This window comes from Amblyomma maculatum, chromosome 11 (assembly GCF_055883805.1).
Source record: "Amblyomma maculatum isolate TAMU_Amacu chromosome 11, ASM5588380v1, whole genome shotgun sequence".
Lineage (NCBI taxonomy): Eukaryota > Metazoa > Arthropoda > Arachnida > Ixodida > Ixodidae > Amblyomma > Amblyomma maculatum.
The window spans coordinates 108,130,520-108,152,877 of record NC_139354.1 but is presented as its reverse complement, the minus strand read 5'-3'; the positions used below and the strand labels follow the sequence as shown (position 1 = coordinate 108,152,877).

At 49.3% G+C, this 22,358-nt stretch overlaps 1 protein-coding gene across 4 annotated transcripts in view; it reads left to right on the top strand.

Annotated features, from left to right (window-relative positions):
• The window catches only part of RhoGAP68F (Rho GTPase activating protein at 68F), a 126,408-nt gene that overhangs the window by 47,330 nt on the left and 56,720 nt on the right, over positions 1–22,358 (top strand). For all 4 annotated transcript variants that reach the window (XM_084583810.1, XM_084583809.1, XM_084583812.1 and 1 more), the window contains one exon: positions 11,312–11,410. In XM_084583810.1, the coding sequence (XP_084439936.1) occupies positions 11,312–11,410 (99 nt within the window). Of the gene's footprint in view, positions 1–11,311; positions 11,411–22,358 lie in introns of those variants that run through there.

The following is a 22,358-nucleotide window of genomic DNA, read 5'->3' as shown; positions in this document are numbered from 1 at the left end:
CAACTGTCTCCCATACTGCATTTTTGAATGTATAAATGTGAAGGAATTTGAACAGTTGTTATCCATGCACTGTTGCTCTCTTGCTCAGGCAGAACTATAGATATGCCTGCAGTATTTACAGGTAAATAAATAAATGAAACCGCATAGTATACGTAAGGGGCGCGGACGTTGTTCACTCTGCGTACGTGTGTGTGTTCTCCCGCACAGCGTATGTCACTTGTACCACGTTGTCCATTCCCTTGGAGTCAGTAGTAGTAGCCCGCGGTGTTGAGAAGCCGCGGTAAGTGAGCCCCTGTGGACGCCCCATAAACAAATAACCCCCGCTGCCGCAGCCTGTTTCGATTCTACAAGTTCGTGTGTTTGGAAAAGCTATCGGGACATCGCAGCTAGCGTTGCATCTCGCGCGGGTAACACGCACGCATGGACTCGCGTGCACGCGCATGCGTCTTAGTGCTGAGGTGTATACTGTCAGGGCGTAGGAGCGCGAGAGTTGTAGCGGGATGGGCTTCTGCAAGCAACGACGAACGGCAGACACGCTACGCTGCCCAGCGAGCAAATGACCGCAGCAGGATTTATTGAAGTGTATATATCCAGGGAAGCAGTGGTGCCACCAGGTGTGGCACCACTGGCGCATGCACACGCTACAAGAGTGACACGTGGTCGTTTGAGGGGCGGACTGTCCGAGTTACGTTACGTTAGCTTACCAAGCAAGGAAGGCGTGCTAACCAGTGATCCGATTTAACGAGGATAAAATCCATTAATCTATCCTTGCATTCGAGCATGCCTGGCTCCAGGCAAGCGGGACCGTGCGCGTTCACCAGCGGTTAGGAAATCCGCACTCGGAAAGCGCACGCGGAGCGGCACGATGTGTTTGCTCAACTAAACGGTGTGGTAGTTATCTGCTCGTGTTGGATCGGCGGCGTCGGCAGCTTCGAGCTCACCTCGCTTCCGCGAGCGGCTCTTCACGCGGTCACCGATCCCTATCCCCGTCTAATTTCTACCCCTCACGCTTGCGGAATTACGATAGCAGCGGAGCCTCCTTCCTCCGCTGAGCTCCGCTTCGCTTGTTCCGCCGTGCACAGCTGACTGGCCGGCCAGGCGCCGCTCCTCTGCCGGTTCCGTGTGCGATTCCGGCTCGTCCGTCTCCGCACTTTCCTTCCCCGCTTTATTTGCCCTTCTCGCCGCTTTTTCTCTCCTTTTTCGCGGCGCGCATCGTAGCCGCCGCCGCTGTGTAAACGAGGTCGCTGAGCTCCGCACATCTGTGAGCGGTGCCCCGGAGGAAGTGGCGATAAGCGCCGAATCCCAAGCAGAGGCTCACAAAATGCATACGGACCCTTCGTCTTCGAGCTGCCTCTGTTCCTACCTGGAGAACGAACCCCTCCCCGCGTCAGAGCACCGCTACGTTTCCGCGCCCTTCCCGTGCCTTCAGCGCCCACTCTGGTGCCGTAACCTTGGGAAAGTTCCTGGCGCGTTGTCGACCTCGGTGGTGGTGAAAAACTTTATATTTGGGAGCCTTAAGGGATTACATGCTAATGACGGGTCGGCTCTTGGCTGCGTGTTGTGGCCGGAAGCTGGTGCTTCCCAGCGACACCCAAAGCCCAGTCCGTCAGCCGCTTTTGAACGGCCGGGTCAGAGCGGGACACCGCAGCCTCCCATCGCTCGAGGTCGGAGAGTTGCCAAGTGGCTGGAGGGTGGAATTCCGAGCATTTGATCATAATGTGCTCAAAATCAGCTTTAGGTGCCCCACACAGGGTGCACTGCGGCGAGAACAGTCCTGGATGGATCAAAGATAAGAAAGCAGCGGATGGGAATGTACGGGAGCTCCTCCGCGGCATTGCGCGGTCGCTCTGAACATTGCAGTCGGAGCTCTCCCAAGGGGAAGTCATCGGGTCTTGTACGCCGGTGGAGCGGTGTTTACGTTCCGTCATTTTATGGAGACACTTATCAGGGGCGCGTTTCAAAGTTCCATGCTGGTGGGGTGAACGAACCTCTGCAACACGAAGTTCTACTATGAAGTGAGAGAAAGGTACGGAAGCAGGTACACAGCGCCGCTCTAATTGCTGTCCATGTGATGGCGTCACGCATAACGTCGATGCAATGTTCAATGCTGTACTTTCTGAGCACGGTGACGTTATGAGTGACTGCGAGTTGCGTCACTGGCACAGCACTAGAGAAGGTGACAAGTAATCGATAACCAGCAACGTTATAGTACATTCAACCCCGCAATCAGGTGTCGCTGAATATAGCGTTACACCGTGCTGACCGCCCTGTTTTCTGCGTGCTTAATTCCGTATTCGGGATAGTGTGGTCTGGGCTGATTGGTTCGGCGGGGCTATAATTCTACGGTAATATATGCCTCGCTGAACGGCACTAAATCACTGCTTAAAGGGGGTTGTGCGCCTTCCAATTAGGATTTTGAAGGTGAGGTAGTTGTCTACTGCTGGCAGAACGTTTGCTTTCTAGAGTTCGATCAATCACTTTATCATAGCTATTGCCAAGAAATTGAAATATAGTCTCCTTTCTACTCTAGCGCAATATAGCATTTTGCTAAATATATTACGATGACTGAATGTGGCGTTTTATAACGTTCGTTTACTTTGTAGTAACAGGCTGGCGTCTTATAGGAATTGTGCATAAGTATTTTTTGTTACTGTGAAGGCAATGCTGTATTATAAGCTTGACCCCACCTCTTCACCCCTTCCCATCCGGAAGAATGTGATATCGGTTGGAGTGAAACTTCCAGCCCAGAAGCACTTTCCACCAGCCACCTTGAATGCAGCTGGCAGCAGTTATGGGGCAATTTGTACACAACCCCCTTGAGTATGCCTGACGTAGGAAATGTGCCAATTTATCTACCCATATTGGGCGCATTTGTATATGTGGAACACGGATAATGTCTCTCGGGTATCGCTATCGTGTGAGTGTGGCGCGTCATCACCGATGCGACACAGGCGGGGAGCGTGGCCTTGTAACGCCTTTCGCTGAAAAATACGCGGATGGCTTCTGGGAAGCCTATATTCGCCAGGTTTTCGCGATTCTGCTGTGCCCCCGCCGTGTCTTCTGTCGAGTGCCGTTTAGCATATCCGATAGGCAAATACTGCGTTCGCTCTCGCGGAGGCAGAGACGCGGCGATGCTCTCCATCCATAAAGAGCGCCGTTTTCCTTCCGCGTGTGCTCTCCGTTCATCACGTCCGCTCCCGGAACGCCCCGCTGGTTCGCATGGGCGGCCACGGATGCGCGCTCTTTGAACGTCCATCGGGGAACAATGCGGAGATTGCGATTATGTGTATTTATAGCCACCTTCAGCCTGCACTTCCTCCTCGACCCCATTTCGAGCTCCTTTTCGGGCCGCTGCACTCATCTGTGAGCTACCGCTGCTCGCTCTGCTATCGCTGAGGCGATGATGGAATACGCTCGGGTGCGATGTAGTGCCTCAGTGTACTGTTCTGGTTAGTATACTTATAGGGGCCCTCGGTCGTCCCGTTCTCGGGATTGTACAGTACCTGCTGTCGTGGATTATGCTTCTCTGTCCGCCGACGTGGTGGGTGGACCAACATGTCGTCCACGTGCGCGCGAAGAAGGCGATCTTCGTTGGCTAGTAGTCGGAAGTGATTTCGGCTTCTCTCGATCCTTCGCCGACTCGTTTCAGACGTCCCTGCCTGTCCTGTCGTATGTAGCTCACGTGGTTGTCGTGATATAGCTGCCTTGCAGTTCATATGCCGTCTGACCCTGCAGCCGAGAACAGGGCAGCACGTGCGAGGACTGACGCGCATGCCGCCGTACTTCACGGGCGAAACGAGCGGCATGCATATTCCGCGGTTTCGAGTGTATGTTTTGCTGTAGAGGCAACGCAGCTAGATTTCAGGAAGGAGCCCGCAATAATGGAGCGACTGCCGGGCGAGGCACTTTGTTTCCTCTTTGGGATGTCACGTACACTCGCAGTCGTAATAATACGGAGCGTGTTTCTATCTGATGAAACTGCAGCTCTGAAGCGCGCCATTTAGCCACAATTAGGGAGCACTTTATAATGCGGTTGTGCTTCTAGATAAACGGAAAGTGGCTCATCTGTTTTCTCCACTGGAACACCAAGGCGTGCACCTTACTGATTTGTCCTCGGCTGCACTACTATCTGCGGCGGTGGAAGGGCACGTGAGGCTGTTGCCACCGTGGTCTCTCCGGTGTACGAGTCCACAATTTGGGCGTTGACGCGTGAAGAGCTATCGAAGTAAAAGTGACAATTGATGCTTGGCAGACGCCGTGCTGTCACCCGAGATTTGGCAGCGCGTCTTCTTCCGCGCTGTTGTTACACGAATGCGGCGCTATAGGGCACTGCTTGAACTTATACAGGCAATGGGCCATCACCTGTGCACCACCTTGAACTCACGGGCACATAAGATTAATGCATGTATGGCCTTGCACAAGTGAGACGACTCAAACATTTTCTTTCTATGTCCGACTTATGCATAAAGCACGTACTGCACCGGTATTGGCACCTTGGCTCGACACCATGGTGCTATTCACTAAACCCATCGGCAGCCAGCGCGCTAAAACCATGGTTGCGCAAGTATTTCCGTGCCCTTGAGTGCTCAGTTCACTGAAGGTGACGTACCCACTAGGAGATTCAGTATTGCAGCCAGAGAAAGCATCTTTTTCGCCGCACCGCGCGTACTTTAATTTCACCGTGTTGGTGCAGCCTTCCCGTCGATTTAAGTGAGTGACGTTGCAAGGAATACGGGTGGGTGCTGCGCTGGCTCCTACGGTCAGGGCCTCATGGACATCGCATACTGCTCTCCTGACATGACCCTTTTGCCCGCGCTCCCGCTCCAGAGGTGACGGTGTAGATTATTTCTTGGCGCCAACTTGCCCAAACCTCGGGCGACACACAGGCTACACCTCGGGCAGTCGGGATTGCCGCCCCGTAGCCGACCACCAGGTACAAGAATCTGGATACATTAACCCCGACAGCGGACCTTGTTTTCATTTCATAGCCGCGACACAGGTCTGCAGTTCTGCATGGAACTCACATATGAAAATTTCATAATGAAAAAGTGCCCTAGTAAGTTGATGGTGACGATGATGACAACACCGCACATTACATGGCTATAGCCATCGTTGCGACCTCGGCACTGGCGGAGCGGCCTCTGTGCCGCATTCCATCCAGTGTACCGGTACAGTGCTTCGTCTGCTGCGGCCACCTTTTTTGCAGGCGTGGACGGCCCAGCCTCGTGAATAATTCGTGGCTCGAGCTGCAGAAACCGCGTCTGGGAGGAGCTGTCAAAAGAGTTCCCGTACCTCCACCACTCCCACGGGGGGCACCCCTCATGCGAGAGCACCGGCAGAATGGACGAAGTGGCTTTCTTTTTGTTTCTATTTTTTTTTGTTTCCAGTACCGTTAGTTCGCTCTTCACCCTCCTTTCTATCCTTGGTTGGACAGCCTTTAGGTCCTTCTGCAGCGCTGTTGGTGGTCCACTAAGCCCCGGATGAAACGGGTTGTGGACGCGTAAATATTTCATCGGTACGCGCGAATAATTTACGCCCGGTGCACTGCGTGCGCGCACGTCTCGTTCATCCCCCGGCCGTAGTATCGTGCTTTAGATCAGGGGTCAGTAAGAAGGGCACTGAGGACAAATTGCAGTCCTCTTTGCACCCATCCATCACCGTTTCCTAAGACAAAGTGGCGTCTCTCACTGAATACTGGAGCAAAAAAGCGCCCAGGGGTAAACGATGAAATACAGGTGATGCCACCCCACGGTTGTTTTCGGAAGTAAATTGCGGTGCGGCAAATACTGCAAGCTCTTTTTTATGTTTGAAGCGTTAGCGTTAGAGGTCCCTATGTTGGAGGAATGTGTCCGTCCGCCTGCAGCTCGCTTGGCAGAGTGGTGAGAAGTAAATCCCGGGGAGAGTGAAGATGAAGTTATATGGTTGGAGTTGGAGCAGGGTGGAGAGCATGGAGGAAGGAAACAACTTGTGGAGAGGGATGTTACGGTGCAATATTGACGGACTGGATCACGCCGCCCATTCGCACGGTCCGAACCCAGCAGCGTCTTCTCCGTCACGCGGAACAGTAATGATAACGCATACTCTCCCGCGTCAGTGGCATTGACCGTTTCGCATTGTGCGCGGGCAGGGGAAAAACGATTCTCATAGGCCGTGTAGCACTTGCGTGTAGACATTATGAATGGTAGTAGTAAGTGGTTTTATTGTTATAGGATAAAATAAAAATAATAAAGGAAGGAAAAGATTTTTGCCTGCCCCGGTATCTGCTATCGAAACGAGCTGAAGAACCTGAACTGGGGCGGCGGAAATAAAGGGATAGCAAGGAGACAGGTAGGAGAAATCAGAGGTGAGCGACAGGGAGAAAGGACAGTTTAGGTTAAAAGGTAAAGGAGTATATACAAGATTGTACATTCTACACAGTGTGAGCTTGAGGCCCGCCCGCGATTGACTTAGCACGCTGGGGCACTCGGCACTGCGGACGAGCCTCGATTATGAATGGTCCCGTTGCCTCGTTGGGTGGAAAATATACAAAGCGACGTCAGCGTAGTATTAAACTCAACCAGTCTGATAGCGTTTTGGTGGTTGGTTGGCTGGCTGGCCTCAAAGTCTATGGCACATACAGTGGGCAAGACACACCACGGGTACCGCGTTTCGTTCCCCTCTTGTTCAGCGAGTCTTGAGCTTCCAGCTCTCTGCTCCCCAGCCGCCGGAAGCGCTTTTTTTTTTTTTTATGCGCTTTATACGACTTGAAATCGCCATTTGATGTTCACCGCTCGTTTTGTCCGACCTCTTCCATATCGCCCGTCCATCGCGCCATTTACAAGGATGAATCTTTACGATCAAGAAGCCCAACTCATGTGGGGTGGGAGGCGGATAATAGCTTGCCCATGACGTCTTGACAGCGCGAACACTCGTACCGCGGGGCACGGAGAACAGGCACACCGTCGACATTCAGGGCCTGGTACATTTCTTCCTTTTTTTTTTCTTTTTTTTTTTTGGGGGGGGGGGGGGGGGGGGGGGGGCCAGCATTTTCAACATCCTCTATTCGATCCGTATTTTAAGATAGATTAGCGCAGCCACTGCCGAGACAGTTCATCGACAACCTAGCCAAAAAAAAAAAAAAGAAAAATAATAACGACACAACCGCGTCGAAAAGACGATAAAATATGCTGTAGTTCTATCATAAAGCGAGACTTTTCTGACGTTCTGTAGTACACTTCTGTTCTGAGAACTGGTTTGCTGTCAAAAATCGGACAGAAATTCTGTTGTGAACAGAAAATTTTCTGTACCTTTTCTTTAACTGGGAACACTTTGCAAGTCCCGCTGTTACGTCGACCGGTGGAAAGGCATGGCTGCATTTGGTCAAACCTACCGTGCGTGTGGTTCTCGGAGGAGTATGAACCGAACTACGTGTCATTGGGCATTCGTACGTCCTCTATTGCAGGCTCAATTCACCGCCTGGCATATTTCTTTTTTTTTTTTTTTGTTTTTTTGTGAAACGCGCTTGCGCGACGAAAATTATGCATACGTGACACGCAGCAGCTGTTCGTCTATGTTTTCCTTTTTTCTTCAACTTACCGACTGCCGTGCTTGGACAGTGGCAGTTACACGAGTGTGCATACGGTATTGTGCAGGTGGTGCTTTCGTTTTATTAGACCGTGCGTGTGTGCTCCCGCTCCAGAAACATCACAGCTGAGGATACCGCGTCGGTTGTATTGGTGTGCGCTGCAGATGTGGGCACCCAGGGTGATTCTTTCCGCACTGAGTGCTCCCTGTCATGTCACAGTGATCGCTGCAGCGGACACTTGAACCCTCTGTCTAATTCCTCTTTCAGTCAGGCCATATGTGGGGGAGTTCATGCGTTATCCACAACAAAAGTTGAGAAATACTGACACCAATCAACAATTTAATTCCAGCGTTTTAGGGGCTAACTCAGTCCCATTTACTTTCAACACAACGTTTCAGGGCCGATTCGGTCCCTTCCGAAGGGACCGAGTTGACCCTGAAAGGTTGGGCTGAAAGTAAATTATCGTGTCAGTATTTCTCAACTTCTGTTTCAAAAACCCATCCATATGGACTTGTGCCGAATGGGTTCTCGATATCCACGACGAACATTCCAACAGTGCAGGCTGTAAAAGAGGCAGGAGACATACACGTAAGCGTTGGCTTCCAACTGGATATTGGCTGGAACAGAATAGCTGTAAGCTGGGGCACTTGTGATTGCATAAAACAAAAACCAAGACACAACAGACAACTACATTGTGCACGGTACTATACGCTGGGATCTATGTTGTGTAAAGGAAAGCTAAATGCACGTCCGTTACTTTGACAAAAGCGGGATTGCGATTTCCGAAGACATAATAGGCTGTACGTGCACAATAGGTGCTGAACTATTTCGCCTTTTTACGGGCCGTGGCGACTATGTTACCACCGCATTATGCAAAAAAAAAAAAAAAAAAAAAAAAAAGGAAAAGAAATGACCGTGTGTTGTGCGATGTCAACTGAGTTTGAATGCGGAGCCCATTATTAGTGCGGCCGTCATAATATAATAGTAGTCCGTTTAATACGATCGGGACGGTAACCCAAGCAGTTTACGTTATTTTGTCATGTTTTTTTTTTTTTTTTTTTTTTTTATGTATCACAACTGGCTTCGTTTATAAACCACTTTGCCTCTCTCTCCCTCTTTTTCTTTGAAATCCGGTAGGCGGCCAGCGCTTGTGATTTCACGTCGTCTCTAGTACTTCGCGCTACAGAAGGTGCACGTGTTTTTCGGCGAAACTGCCCTCGTGTATTAGAGAAGGCGACGATTGCGTTTCCGGGGCGCCGCCGGCCGGCACGCCCAAACTATATGCACTGCAGGGACGGCAGTGAAGGGTGTCGTTATCTGTGGTGCCATATCCGGGCTTCGCGGTGCGAGGAGCCACGCGCGCGTCCGCCCTGACGTCCTTTCGCTGATCCGAAAAAAGGTCCGTGCTCGGAATCCCTGCTTCTTCCTTACCGCAATCGCATGAGGGTGTGCACGTGTTTTCACGCGTATAGAGCGCATGCTACACGTCTCGCTTCGCGTCCTCGTTTTCGCAGCGCAGTTTTACTTCTTAGTGCGGATTGGTTGCTCTCCGTGGCCGTAGAAAAATGGCAGCGCAAGAAAACCGGAGTCAAACCGAAGCACGGCAGGGCGACCGAAGGAACAAACCAGAACGGACCGATCCTGCACTTCGGGCTGATCTTTATCGAAAGGGTTCGACGCGTGATAATACGCCAGGTGTTCGTAGCCGTGCAAAACATGCCAGCTCATTTTCAGGCGCCGACAATGGCGGCGTGCTGGCGCAGTTGTTACCAACCCTTTCGATGTAAAAAAAGTATGATATCCCGCTCACAGTTCTCCTTTGCCTGTTGGCGTTTTGAAACATATTTTACATTTGCATTCCCGCCGATGAACAGGGATATGCTCCATTCTTTACTAGATTGAATAGACGTCTCTCATAGCCTGAGTCGCTTTGGGACGTTAAATTCCACAAACCAAACCAAGCCCCAATCGGATTGAATAGCTCTCATTAAAACACTGACCTGTTTGACTAATGTATGCCTTTTGCATGTGCCGTTTCGCGTGGGTCCTTTCTTGTTTATGCTCCACCGGTTCACTCCGTCGCTATTGTGACGAGTTTTTTCTACGCTTATTGCTGCGCGTTAGCGGCTGAAGCAAAATAATGGAAGCAAAGCAACCGCGGCTCGTTTTGTTCGGCTTCGGGGGATGTGTGAGAATTTAACGGAGAACACCCTATAGTACATTTCCTTTCGCTGACGGTCGACATTGCGTTGCCCGAAGGCGCTCGAAGGACAGCGCTGGTGCTGAAAATTCACAATAAGTCCGCAGGCAAGCCGAGGACGACAGTTTCCTATGAGCGTTGAAAGGCAATGCAGTGGCATTGGACATTGTGACAGGTGCTCTCAGGTCGTAACGAGGAGCTCGCCAGTATCCCCCGAGAGGCAACATTACGTATGCGCAAGCGTGGATGCGATCAACGAAACTGGTTGAACTTTCTCAAAAACAGCGCAAGATACGTCACACGGACACACAGGAGAAAAAGACGGACACAGCGCTGTGTGTCCGTTTTTTTCTCCTGTGTGTCCGTGTGTCGGACTGTTTTTGAGAACACATTACTAACTAGCCCGGCATCTGACACTTGTCTTTGAAATTAAATTGAGAACAGCGCAGTGGTACATGGGATATGAGAGGGGAGAAGAATGGGGGGGGGGGGGGGGGGGGGGTCGTTCAGCCTGTGGGCTTATCGGTAAATCAATGGCCAACGGCTGTGTCGGAAAATGTCTGCTGCGATTTTAAGGATGTGGGAGAGTTATTTGTGCTGCATCGCAATATAGTTAAGCTGGTGATGATGTGGATGATGATTAGGACCAATTTATGCTCCCTAAAAGGGGATCCCACCAGGATTTCGATGGTCGTTAATGCACGAGATATCTAGGGTGGTCTTTTTGAGTATTCGCTGATACGCGGTTTGCGAGGTTTGCCGCGCCCCTTTCTTGCGTCACGAGTTTCAATGGGGTGAAAGTGAAAAAAAAGAAAAGTCGCGCACCTCAGTTCAGTTTTATTGGATTTGAACGCGTCGTCTGCAGCCTGACAAACATCAACATGACCGCACGAAGTGGAGAAAACCGATTTTTAGTTGACAAAATAAAGAAATATTGGATATGTTGTCGTCAGTGGTGTCGGTCGAACCGAGGAGGCACGCGACGTCGGCCGTATTTTTTTCTTTTTTTCTTTTTTCGCGGCTGTGGAAATGGGTCTCGTTTTTCCGGGCCGACGCAGCTGCGCGCGCCAGCTGGCTCGGGTTGCTCACCTCGGCGCGAGTGGTTATACTGTTTCTCGGCTAGCGCCCTCTGCGCCGATACGCGATCTGCGTAGGGGGTCTTGTGTCGCAGACGTACTGCCCAAACATCGGCCGAGTATGCGTGTGCGAGGCTCTCGGTTCTCCTTGCACCTCCGTGTCGAGTGACCGCGGGCGCAACGCGTGGGCTTACCTCATCTCGCCGTCACACCGGTGCTGTGATCCAGTTACCGCATGTGTATATACCGTCTCTTCACTAGGTAAACCGCATTGGTAAGACAGCGCAGGTCTAAACTCTGGTGATTCACGATCGCCGCATTCTACGCAACTTCCGGTCATATCGTACACAACCGCGTCAATGTCTGTTGACGCCTCGCGGTTGTACGTGTGTCGTTGAGGCTGGCGGCGTAGAGCTGTGGTGGGCGGTGCTACCGCGGCCGTCTTCTCACTCGTCGTCTCTTGTGGTGCAGGGGACTCGACCAACAGCGACAGCATGCCGGACAACCACGACTGCGACTTCGAGCCGGCCCTGGAGTTTGACGACACCGAGCTGGTGCAGACGTCGCTCGGTGAGTGTGCGGGAAAACTGCGGCTCTCGATGACGCTCGGGAACCGCACTCGGGCGGGTCGCCGTGCCATGGTGCACCACTGTGTTCGGAGGAAGCCCTGTCGTATGCGGCCGACTCGATCGGCAACATTCCACGCCGCCTAAACGCGGGCGCGTGTGCAAAACGGCGTCGGGACATTGCGCCAGCGATTGCCGAAGTGAGGATGCGCGCGTGCGAAGTAAAAGCAGTTCTGGTGAAAAGGCAGAAACTGTTGAGTACGTTACGGATATTGCAACTCGTCACCGGCTTATTACTATAACCCAGGACACCGCAAAGGTATAGGAATCATATTGTTACTAGCGCAAAACTCTCCACTTGCAGTTGTTAAAAGCGAAAATGCATTTTGTGCTTGATATACGTCCATAATTTATTTTGAGTACGTCCCCTCCCTTCTCCCGAGTCTCCAACGATTTACGAGGTCAGATCGATTTCTGAGAAAAAAAAAGCGTTCAATTCAAAGCCGTGATGATGATGGGTGATGGTGGCCTTTCCTTTATACCGGGTCGCCGGTTTAACCTCACAAAGTTCAAGCGTGCCCCCCCCCTCCCCCCCCCCCAAAAAAAAGCGTTCAAATTCAAAGCCGTGATGATGATGGTGATGGTGGCCTTTCCTTTATACCGGGTCGCCGGTTTAACTTCACAAAGTTCAAGCGTGCTCCCCCCCCCTCCCCCAACCCCCCCAAAAAAAAGCGTTTCAATTCAAAGCCGTGATGATGATGGTGATGGTGGCCTTTCCTTTATACCGGGTCGCCGGTTTAACTTCACAAAGTTAAAGCGTGCTCCCCTCCCCCCCGCCCTAAAAAAAGCGTTTCATTCAAAGCCGTGATGAGATGGTGATGGTGGCCTTTCCTTTATACCGGGTCGCCGGTTTAACTCACAAAGTTCAAACGTGCTCCCCCCCCTCCCCCCCCCCCCAAAAAAAAAGCGTTTCAATTCAAAGCCGTGATGATGGTGATGGTGGCCTTTCCTTTATAGCGGGTCGCCGGTTAACTTCACAAGTTAAAGCGTGCTCCCCCCCCCCCAAAAAAAAGCGTTTCAATCAAAGCCGTGATGATGATGGTGATGGTGGCCTTTCCTTTATACCGGGTCGCCGGTTTAACTTCACAAAGTTCAAGCGTGCTCCCCCCCCCTCCCCCAACCCCCCCCAAAAAAAAAGTGTTTCAATTCAAAGCCGTGATGATGATGGTGATGGTGGCCTTTCCTTTATACCGGGTCGCCGGTTTAACTTCACAAAGTTAAAGCGTGCTCCCCCTCCCCTCCCCCCCCCCCCCAAAAAAAAGCGTTTCAATTCAAAGCCGTGATGATGGTGATGGTGGCCTTTCCTTTATACCGGGTCGCCGGTTTAGCTTCACAAAGTTAAAGCGTGCTCCCCCCTCCCCCCCCCCCCAAAAAAAAAAAGCGTTTCAATTCAAAGCCGTGATGATGATGGTGATGGTGGCCTTTCCTTTATACCGGGTCACCGGTTTAACTTCACAAAGTTCAAGCGTGCTCCCCCCGCTCCCCCCCCCCCCCCAAAAAAAAAAGCGTTTCAATTCAAAGCCGTGATGATGATGGTGATGGTGGCCTTTCCTTTATACCGGGTCACCGGTTTAACTTCACAAAGTTCAAGCGTGCTCCCCCCGCTCCCCCCCCCCCAAAAAAAAAAAAGCGTTTCAATTCAAAGCCGTGATGATGATGGTGATGGTGGCCTTTCTTTTATACCGGGTCGCCGGTTTAACTTCACAAAGTTCAAGCGTGCTCCCCCCCCCCCCTTTAAAAAAAAAAAAGCGTTTCAATTCAAAGCCGTGATGATGATGGTGATGGTGGCCTTTCCTTTATACCGGGTCGCCGGTTTAACTTCACAAAGTTAAAGCGTGCCCCCCCTCCCCCCCCCCCCCCCCAAAGAAAAAAGAAAAAAAGAAAGTGGGGCCGAACTACTTAGTTTCATTGTATCGAATGGTGCATTGTATAGCGACAAAGCGACCGCTCTAACCTGAAACGGCGGTTTCATAAAGGATGAAAAAAAAAAGGAAAAAAAATCTCTTTACAGCTGTCGCTACTGCTACCTGATTTTACAGATGAAATTCCTGCGTCGACACTCAGCCTACGCTACGCTGCCATTGACCTCAAAATGGTTCATTCTTCTTAATGACGTCACAAATTTTAATGAACTGGTAGCAAGATTTTTTAATCAAATCTTAGCGTTATCTGCTGATAGACAAACATCATCGCAGTCAAAATGAGTCGAGAATTGATTTTTAGAGAGAAGGGGGAGGAGGGGGGCACAATAATGGGAAGAGGCGATACTCATTGCCGTTTTTAAAGGATTTTCGTTTGAGAAACCTGTATAGACAAATCGCGGCCCCACATTTGTCGTCGATGGACCGCTTCGGAGCATGCATGGTTATCTGCACTACAACAGACTATGCGTAAACCTCTTTGAGGCGCTTGATCACTTCTAGCTCGCTTATTCATGTTTATTAAGGTGCCAAATTCAATATCAGGTTTTATATGCATCAGCCGAATACAGTATTGAATAGTATGCAGCTAGGGCATAAATAAATATCAGGAGGTAAGCACATAAATATTTGACTAAATATTTGAGGCGTGGCCGCTGAAGATAAGGGGGTCGCTTTGCCGGGTGGAATGGGAACAGATATGACTTTAGCGGGCAGTTAAAAGCTGTTTGGGCTGTGTTCATTAGGCATAATGGACGCTGTGGCAAAGTTCACCATGACAAAGTCTGCTCTGAAGTTCCAAGCTGACGATCAGGCCGAATCTCCACGAGAAATAAGAGAACTGGAGGGTTCTGGGTTCGCACCTGCAGGAAGCGGCGAAGCGACGTTCATGCTAGCTGGAGGACGATGCGGAGGATGATGGAGCAGTGTTGTTTGCCTCATAAAAAGTGGCGCAGACCCACAAGGGGTATCAGTGTCCAGCAGCCTGTCCTCGTGCGTCAGGAGGGGGAGGAGGAGGACAAAACGTCTTTATTTTATCTTAATCGTGCGTCAGGGACACGGTGTGACAACCGTCTTCCTCCTCTTCGGATGCCAGCTTTACATAAGAATAAACGTTGAATTCCCTCAGGAAAAAAAAAAAAAAAGTTGGAGGAGTTCCTGCTTGGACTCCACTCCGGGTGTCGCCTTCTGAAACATACTGATGATGGTGATGATGATGTCCTCAGTAGTAATGGCACATATATCCACGGCGGGGGATTGGCCAGGGTGCATTGCAGGTGCAGGATACTCAGGGACAAGGAATGGAGTATTTAAAAAATTTTTAGTCTTAAACTCGAATTTGAACAAAAAATCAAAAGAGAAAGAAAAGGCAGATAATTAGAGGAATCTCCCTGAATGGAATCGCACACTGGTTTCAGAGCGTATATCCCTTGACACTCGCCTCGAAGAATAAAGTTTTTCTCGTTTTTTTTTTTTATTGTTATGCAAACTTTATTGTATAACTTCATTTTTTGTCTGCTTTTGTAATGTCACATACCGTTTCCCGCATTGTGTTTCCGGTACTCAGTGCTAAATATTTGCGGAAATCGGAAAATTTGAAATTAAGGTTTAAAAACAGAGCAGCAACACTTGTGAACTTCAACAGGAACAAATGAATATAATTTTTTTGAAAACACAAGACAACTATGTTCTGAAGTTTAGATCGCATATGCGTTAAAAAAAAAAAATGAAACAAGCGGAAACGTCGAAATTTATTTCCTATTTGGCGCTGTTATTTTTATACAGGATGGTTTATTCTTTGCGACACGACAGGGAATTGCAGCGCGTGCCTACCTGTTAGGATGAACTCGTGTGCCAAGCAACAGTTCATTAATAATAGTTTTGCTCCGTTGGGGTGGCGCTGTGGTTACGGTGCTCGACTATTGTACCCAAGGATGCGGGATCGAATCCCAGCCTCGATCGGCGGCCGCTTTTCGCTAAACGCAATAAGCTAGGCGTCCGTGTGCTGTGCGATGTCAATGCACGTTAAAGAACCCCAGGTGGTCGAAATTTCCGGAGTCCTCCACTACGGCGTCTCTCATAGCCCGAGTCGCTTTGGGACGTTAAATCCCGCAAAACAAACGAACATTAATAATAGTTCTTCAACTGTACGTGATTTCAAGCCGTTTCAGACACTCGTATATAGCATATGCGGACTTTTCTTTTGTATTTTTTTTTTCCACAAGAAAACACTATATTTCTGTCTGAACTGCATGTAAACCACACTTTGTGACGTCTATTTAGTCCGCACCCTCCTCAAGGAGAGCGTTTGTCGATTTCAGACACTCTTTCAAATCGACGATCTTTGCAAAAATACACCCCTTTCTAAAATGGTGTTTTGAGGGTGTCTGAACCCTTCCAAAACTGCACAGATTTGCTGGGGCGCTTGCCGTTCTCGTGCTTCGCATTTCACCCTATACTCACAATAGGGAAACAGTTAGAACATAAGGGGAACACAGCTCGAGAAACGTTACGCAACTTGAGCTCACCAAAGTTTCGAGAGTACCGGACACGGAACTGCAGTGCACATGACAGCTAATGAACGCATGAGCGTAGAGCAGCTCATCGTTTACGTATATCTCACACATTTGCCGTACATGCGTGGACTACGTCAGTTATAGCGGACACGTGGCGCTCAGCCGTTGATCAAATTAAGATAGTCTGTTTCACAATAAGCTCCTGACGGCAAAAGGAATACGTATACCGCTTCGCGTGTTGTGGTGTTCCGATGTGATCCGTGCGGTGTTTTCCAGGGTATCCAGGTGAGCTGATGTAACCCGATTTCGGCCAGCATTCATATTTGTTCGCCATCACCCGAGGGTGGGAGCTGGCCCACTCGACGATGTACTCTGTACGCTCGCGATTTTCTTTATCGGCGCCTCGCAATTCAGCACGCAAAGAGCTGCGAACACCTGCAACAATCATTTAGACACGCATCTGTCTGAAATGATTCTAAAAATATCCCTTGCAGCCCACATTCTTCATGTGCATATCGCACTGTAGGCGAACCCATTTTCACCGCCCAAGAAAGGAAGTTGTGTGAAGAATAGACGGTGTACACTATTTGCGACATCTTTTTCACTGAAATGATGTGTGTTGTAAGGGTGGTGTGGATGCCCCCGGAGATAGTTTACAATTTAGGCTTGTCGTAAGTTAGTTGTCTTTTTTCTTTTTTTTTTTTTATCATGCGAATCTGAAATGCGAAAGAAACAAAGCTGGCGCGTCTTTGGTGATGAACAAACCCGTAGTAATATACTTATATGAAGTAAGCATTTTAGAAATAAAAATTAAAGTATGGTTAATCGTTTCTGCTTATCGGGCGTGTGATAACGCTGCCATCGATTGCTGTTCGATTCGGCGTTCGTTTAGAACTGCCGCGCGATGTGTGTGTGGTTAGGATGCATTTCCAAAAGCATCGCGGTGACGTCCAAGCGCGTATGTGCCCCACCCGTTACTCAGCTTCAGGCTTTCTCCACCGGCCCTGTCTGGGACGACAGAATTGTAATCGGAGGCTGTTCGGAAAAAGGAAACAATTTATATACCCAGAATGTTTCTGCAGATTGGCCGGTCCTGCATACTTAGCTGACGTATCATGCGCAAAAAAAAAAAAAAAAAAAAAAAAAAAAAAAAGAGAGAGAGAGAGATGCACACAAGAACAAATAAGTAGAAGAAACACATAACACGTGTTTTTCTAGAGCAACTTCTCTTCCAGAGCAATATATGACATACTGGGGCATATTCCTCGCCTATTTATTCTGTTGATAAGAGCATGATACACAGGCTCTGGGGCGAAAGCCGATGACGCTTGTGTCAGCAATGCATCCCCTCCCCATTTCGCTCGCACACAAAAGGAAAACTAGTAGTGTTTACTGGAGATACTAGCACCAGGACTTTGCTGATCCTATCCTCAGCACATATAGGAAACAGGAGGTATAGGTGACGCGGTGTGCCTCTATGTCGGGCTCCTTTTACGAAGTGAGCTCGGCCTGCGCGGATAGACCGTACAGCATCCTTATTGTAGGCAAAGGCATCTACTTCTCAGTGGTAAACGGGGCTTTTATAAGCTACAGAAAGACAATTGGTAACACGAAATGCGGTTGTCTTCATCAACTTCTGATCTCGCGAGTGAAATGCGTGCATCGGAATCCCATGGGCTACGCTACACCGCCGCTTACCTCAAAATGGGGGCAGATAAGCCTTCTCTGTGTCGAGATTGAATCGGGGAGGGGGTGGGGGGAAGAGCAGGGTTCACTTCAGTGCACTGAGCCATAAATGCAGCTGCTGGACAATCGCTCATTACCCAGGAAGAGCATTCGTGGAAAAACTGAAATTTAGTTGTGGGTGTTGCCGTTTATCATTGCGTTTTATGTGTCAGCGCTAATTGACATTGTTAATGCCGATTTGTGGCCCTTGGCCGCTGCATCCGGGGCTACTTAGTGCTATTTGCTGATTGTAATTTGTGTTGTTCTGTATAAAGCGCTGGGTGTTTTGGTGTTATCGATTATACTGGTGTTTCAGCGAACGCTTTTGAAATACGCAAAAAAAAAAAGTATATTTGCGTGACCAAGCTCTCAGCCGCGGCGGACCCAATTTGAACTCTTCTTGTCATAGGAGTACTTAACTAAAACTTGCTAATTATTTTTCAATTATCGTAGTTGAATAGTTCTTCGCAACGGGGAGTTTGAAATCAAAGAAGACGATGCCGCATCTGTTTTTGAAACGAAGAAAAATTAATTTTCTATAGCCCTGTAGCGCAAGGAAATTGGACGTTTTTTTTTTCTTGCTTTTTTTTATTGTTTTTCGTACGAAACTTGACCTGAGCGCAATAGACGCGCAGGAAGATCGGTACAGGTGCGACTTCCGATGATGTGATGCGGTGGTTACAGCGCTCAGTTCGGACTGCAACCGGCATTGCGCCACGTCGTTACATGCTATTTGCGAGGTGATGAATGTGTCTGCCTGTGGGCTACGATATCAGTTAAATGTAGCTGATTTCAATCCTCCTTCACGAGGGCTATCCTTGGCGATGCCTGACCTCAGGTTAAAATTTTAAAAGCGAAGGGCCAGAGCGCAGGTACATTACCGGAAATTTCCTCATCGGTTTCATTGTGACCATGATTAGCCTTGCTGCAAAGCCTTACTCCCTTTCAAAACGAAAATGACCGCTGACGTGCTGAGTGAGCGTTTTCGCAACGCGCAAGTTTACACAGTTGTAGGTATATAGACGCGGTGCTCCATATATTGAAGAGTGTGTTGATGTGACCTCTTTCCAGACGATTTAGGGAAATTATGAGCCAGAAATGAAGCACACTACATGTCCTGCGCAAAAAGGAGTTCCAGTAGTCATATGCCCCTTGCAGGAAAAAGAAAGTATTCTTCGAAGAGATGCAGTCCTTGCACAAAAGCGAAGTCGCCAATATACTTTACGGTTTCGTGGCCACTTGATGGGACTGTATATCTCCCACGCGTTTTTGGCGATGGCAGTAAAGTTTTTCCACCTCCTTCAGTCGCCTTTTTTGTACCAATTTTTCTAATGCTTCTCTACCCCCCTCACTTTGCTCCGCCGCGGCGGTGCAGTGGATATAGGGTGCTCGACTACTGTGCCCAAGGAGCCGGGACCGAATCCCTGCTGCGGAGGCCGCTTTTCGATAGAGGCGAAAAGCAAGACGCCCGTGTGCTGTGTGATATCAGTGCACGTTAAAGAACCCTTTAGGTAGTCGAATTTTCCGGAGGCCTCCACTACGGCGCCTCTCATAGCCTGAGTCGCTTTAGGACGTTAAACTCAACAAACCGCACTATCCTTTGTCTTTAACTTTCAATCTGTTATGCGATGCCACTGCCGTCATCCGGGTGGACTCTTCCGCCCATTACCCATCCACTTTTGCACTGCTCCCTCCAGAACTGTTTGTTGTCCGTACGTCGCTCTTTCTTGTGTTAATTTTTTTGCGCCGTGGTGTTCTCACAAATTTTTAAGAGATATTAAACCTACTAGCCAGGCTACGTGTTTTACTAAACCACTATCACCAACCTCTGCCCTCTACAGACGGAAACGACAGAGAACTGAAAGCAGCGCTTGACGCGTTGTTTTCTCACGTTCCTTGGGTAGTGTATGTCCACCATGAACAGTCCTGTCGCCGTCCGTGCCCCGCATAGAGTTTCCTACACTAACTAGAGGGAAAGCTGAGGGTGCTGCACTTCAGCCACCATGGGCGCGCTAAGATTCATGGGCCGGTGTGCTACTTGTTGCGGGATAGTTGGGTTTTCTCGGGTACGTGGAGTGGCGTTACTGCGATGTTTCCTTTTCGTCATCATCATCATCTGAAGGTGCGTACATAGACCGCAAAAGCCATAGTAGCGAAGGCGCAAAAGCAGACGTCGCCAATAAATGGTTTCTGTTTCCCGAAATGCCATTAAAAACTTCCTTTAGTGATTGCACAACCATAAATATTTTCATAGCGTTTTTTTTTTATTTCAGTTTGCCTATTAAGTGCAAAATATTGGTATTTGTGCGGCTCAAAACTAAGCCAATAGGAGAAAGAGCCATCGCTTATATTGGATAAATCTCACACTGACATGCTGTTTCTCTCCCTTTTTGAAATTTATAGTGACAATATTCAATCTTAGGACATTATTTACGGTAGAACAACGTTTATCTGTGCATTAGTTTTGGCCAAAAGATGTAGTTCTGCACTCGGTAGCTCTTCGGCCCATGATGCTTTGAGCGCCCATGGTGGCTGAACTGGCCGTCTGGAAACTCCATGTAAACGCCCATAGACGGCAGGACAGCTTTCCCTCTACCCTCTAGGTTAGAGTAAGAAACTCTATGGTGCTCCGGATGCGGCTTCTGCCATGAGTGTCATTGCGGCTCCAGTTTTCAACCAACACAATTTTCATATAATTAGAGTCCAGGAACTGTGTATTTTAAGCTGCAGGGGACAAGAAAAGGCCCACAATGAAAACACAAGCCTCGGAGCCAGCCCTGTGCAATGGAATTTCGTGTGGCGCGACGCGGCGTGGCTTGTTTTCACACGCTTTCGGTCTGCAAGGGTCCTTTCCCTTCGGCCCATCGCGCCGCTACATCAGTATGGCAAGACTGATTAGCTATGGGCCTTGGTGATTTTCTTCCACAACCGACGCTGCGACCTGATGCCTCGCGAGAAAGCGTGTTATGGAAAGAATGATCCCTCGCCCATTGTGACGCCAAGTTGTCGCCGTTTGTCGCCCGAGCCGTCACGTTATGTTTAGCTGCGGCTTTCTGATATCAGCCTTTGACGCGTCGTTGCGTCAATGAAGAAACGACCTACCACTGTATATTTCTTTACGATTCGAGGCATAACGGAAGCTCAGCGGCCCTCGTGTCGTTGTCGTGTCATCTTTTTCACTGAAGCGGAGTCATGTTAGTATACGAATCGCTTTCATATTATCTAGAAATTGACGTTTAAAAGTTTAAAAACTGTTCATTGCCTTATTCATATTGGCACGAAGACAATAAATAAAACAGTTTTTGCGGGATATACTTTTTTTTTTTTTTGCATGGCTTTGCTCTGCGGAAGCGCGTTTATTTTTTTAGTTTATGAGCGTCCTTTATTTTTTGTACTTGCATATACATACGATATAATTTCAAGATGTTTCATTGACACCAGAAATTCGACGCGCAAACATTCCAATGTTGTCACCCTGAAAGAACTGGGTCGGAGCAACTCTCGTGCGTCCGTGCTCTTCCTCTCTGTTTACCCAGGAAGCTTCGCATCCGTGAGGCATGCGGTGCGTGTCGGCCAGAGCCGCGCGTAGAGCGGCTGAGCTTTGCCGACTACTTACGTGCTAGTCTGTTGTACGTGGCTTGACGTGCGGACTGCTCTCCAACTCTTGGCTTAATTCTGCAGATTTCCGTGTACCCGAATCTAGTTTCGAGAAGTTAAGTTTAGCGGTGATTAACACGGCTCTTACTGTTTTACAAATTGATACATGGAATAGAACGATCGAGTATTTAGAGACCTGAGCTCGTGCCCTGAAGTTGCTCCAGAATGCTGCTCCAAAAGCGATTTTCGCTTTCTTGTTCCTGCATTAGTCATCCTTTTGCGGCTTTTCTTAAAATATATTTTGTCCTGACGCACGTGTCGTGCTTAGCTCCTCTCTGTGGTTTTGGGCCAGCAGCTGTGGGCTTCGAAGCGGCTCTCTGCGTCAAGGTAGTACATTTGAGCGTGTTTTCCTCACGCGCTTCTCTCCACAGAGGGTGTGGAGAGGCGCGCGCGCCTTATCGGGATCTGGGCCCAGTGCAGCCCTTGAGATAAGGCGTTAGTCAGGAGGGCCGGCTCCTGGCGGCTATTTGCCCGCATGCAACGTTGTTGGCGTCGATAATTGAGCTCGCTGTTTCCGTTTCGAAAGGCACGGGATGTCGTCCTCTCAGCAAGGCGCGTCGGGTGAGTTTCCGCTGTTCGCTACAACTGTGCAATATTCGATCCCAAGCACGGGCGGTTAGGGAATGTGTCTTCGCTTGGCATCCACGCTTCCATGTGGGACTAATTGTTGCGGTTGGTGGGGAAGGGAAGGGGGGGGGGGGGTGATGCATTTGGGCAACCCCGCCATCAGGACTCGATGTGAAGTTCATGCTTTGGAGGCAACAGTGAAGCAGATAAGCAAAACTATCATTCGTTACGGAGGCTGCGTGAATGCAATACGAAAATGAAAAATGTTCGACGTCTTGCGCCCGAAACGACCAGCTTTGGCCACTTGCCCATCCATCCATCGCGTACCTGAATGTGACACGTCTTCAATGTTTTTTTTTTTTTTTTTCTTGCTTCGTAAGACACCGTACGCGTGTTATTTTCCGTGCCATGGCGTTCGATACTTACAGTCCCGTCGCTTTTTCATTCCCGGCTTATTTGGCGCGTTCGCCACCGCCATCAGCTGCGGTTTATATAGTGCAGGTAAGTA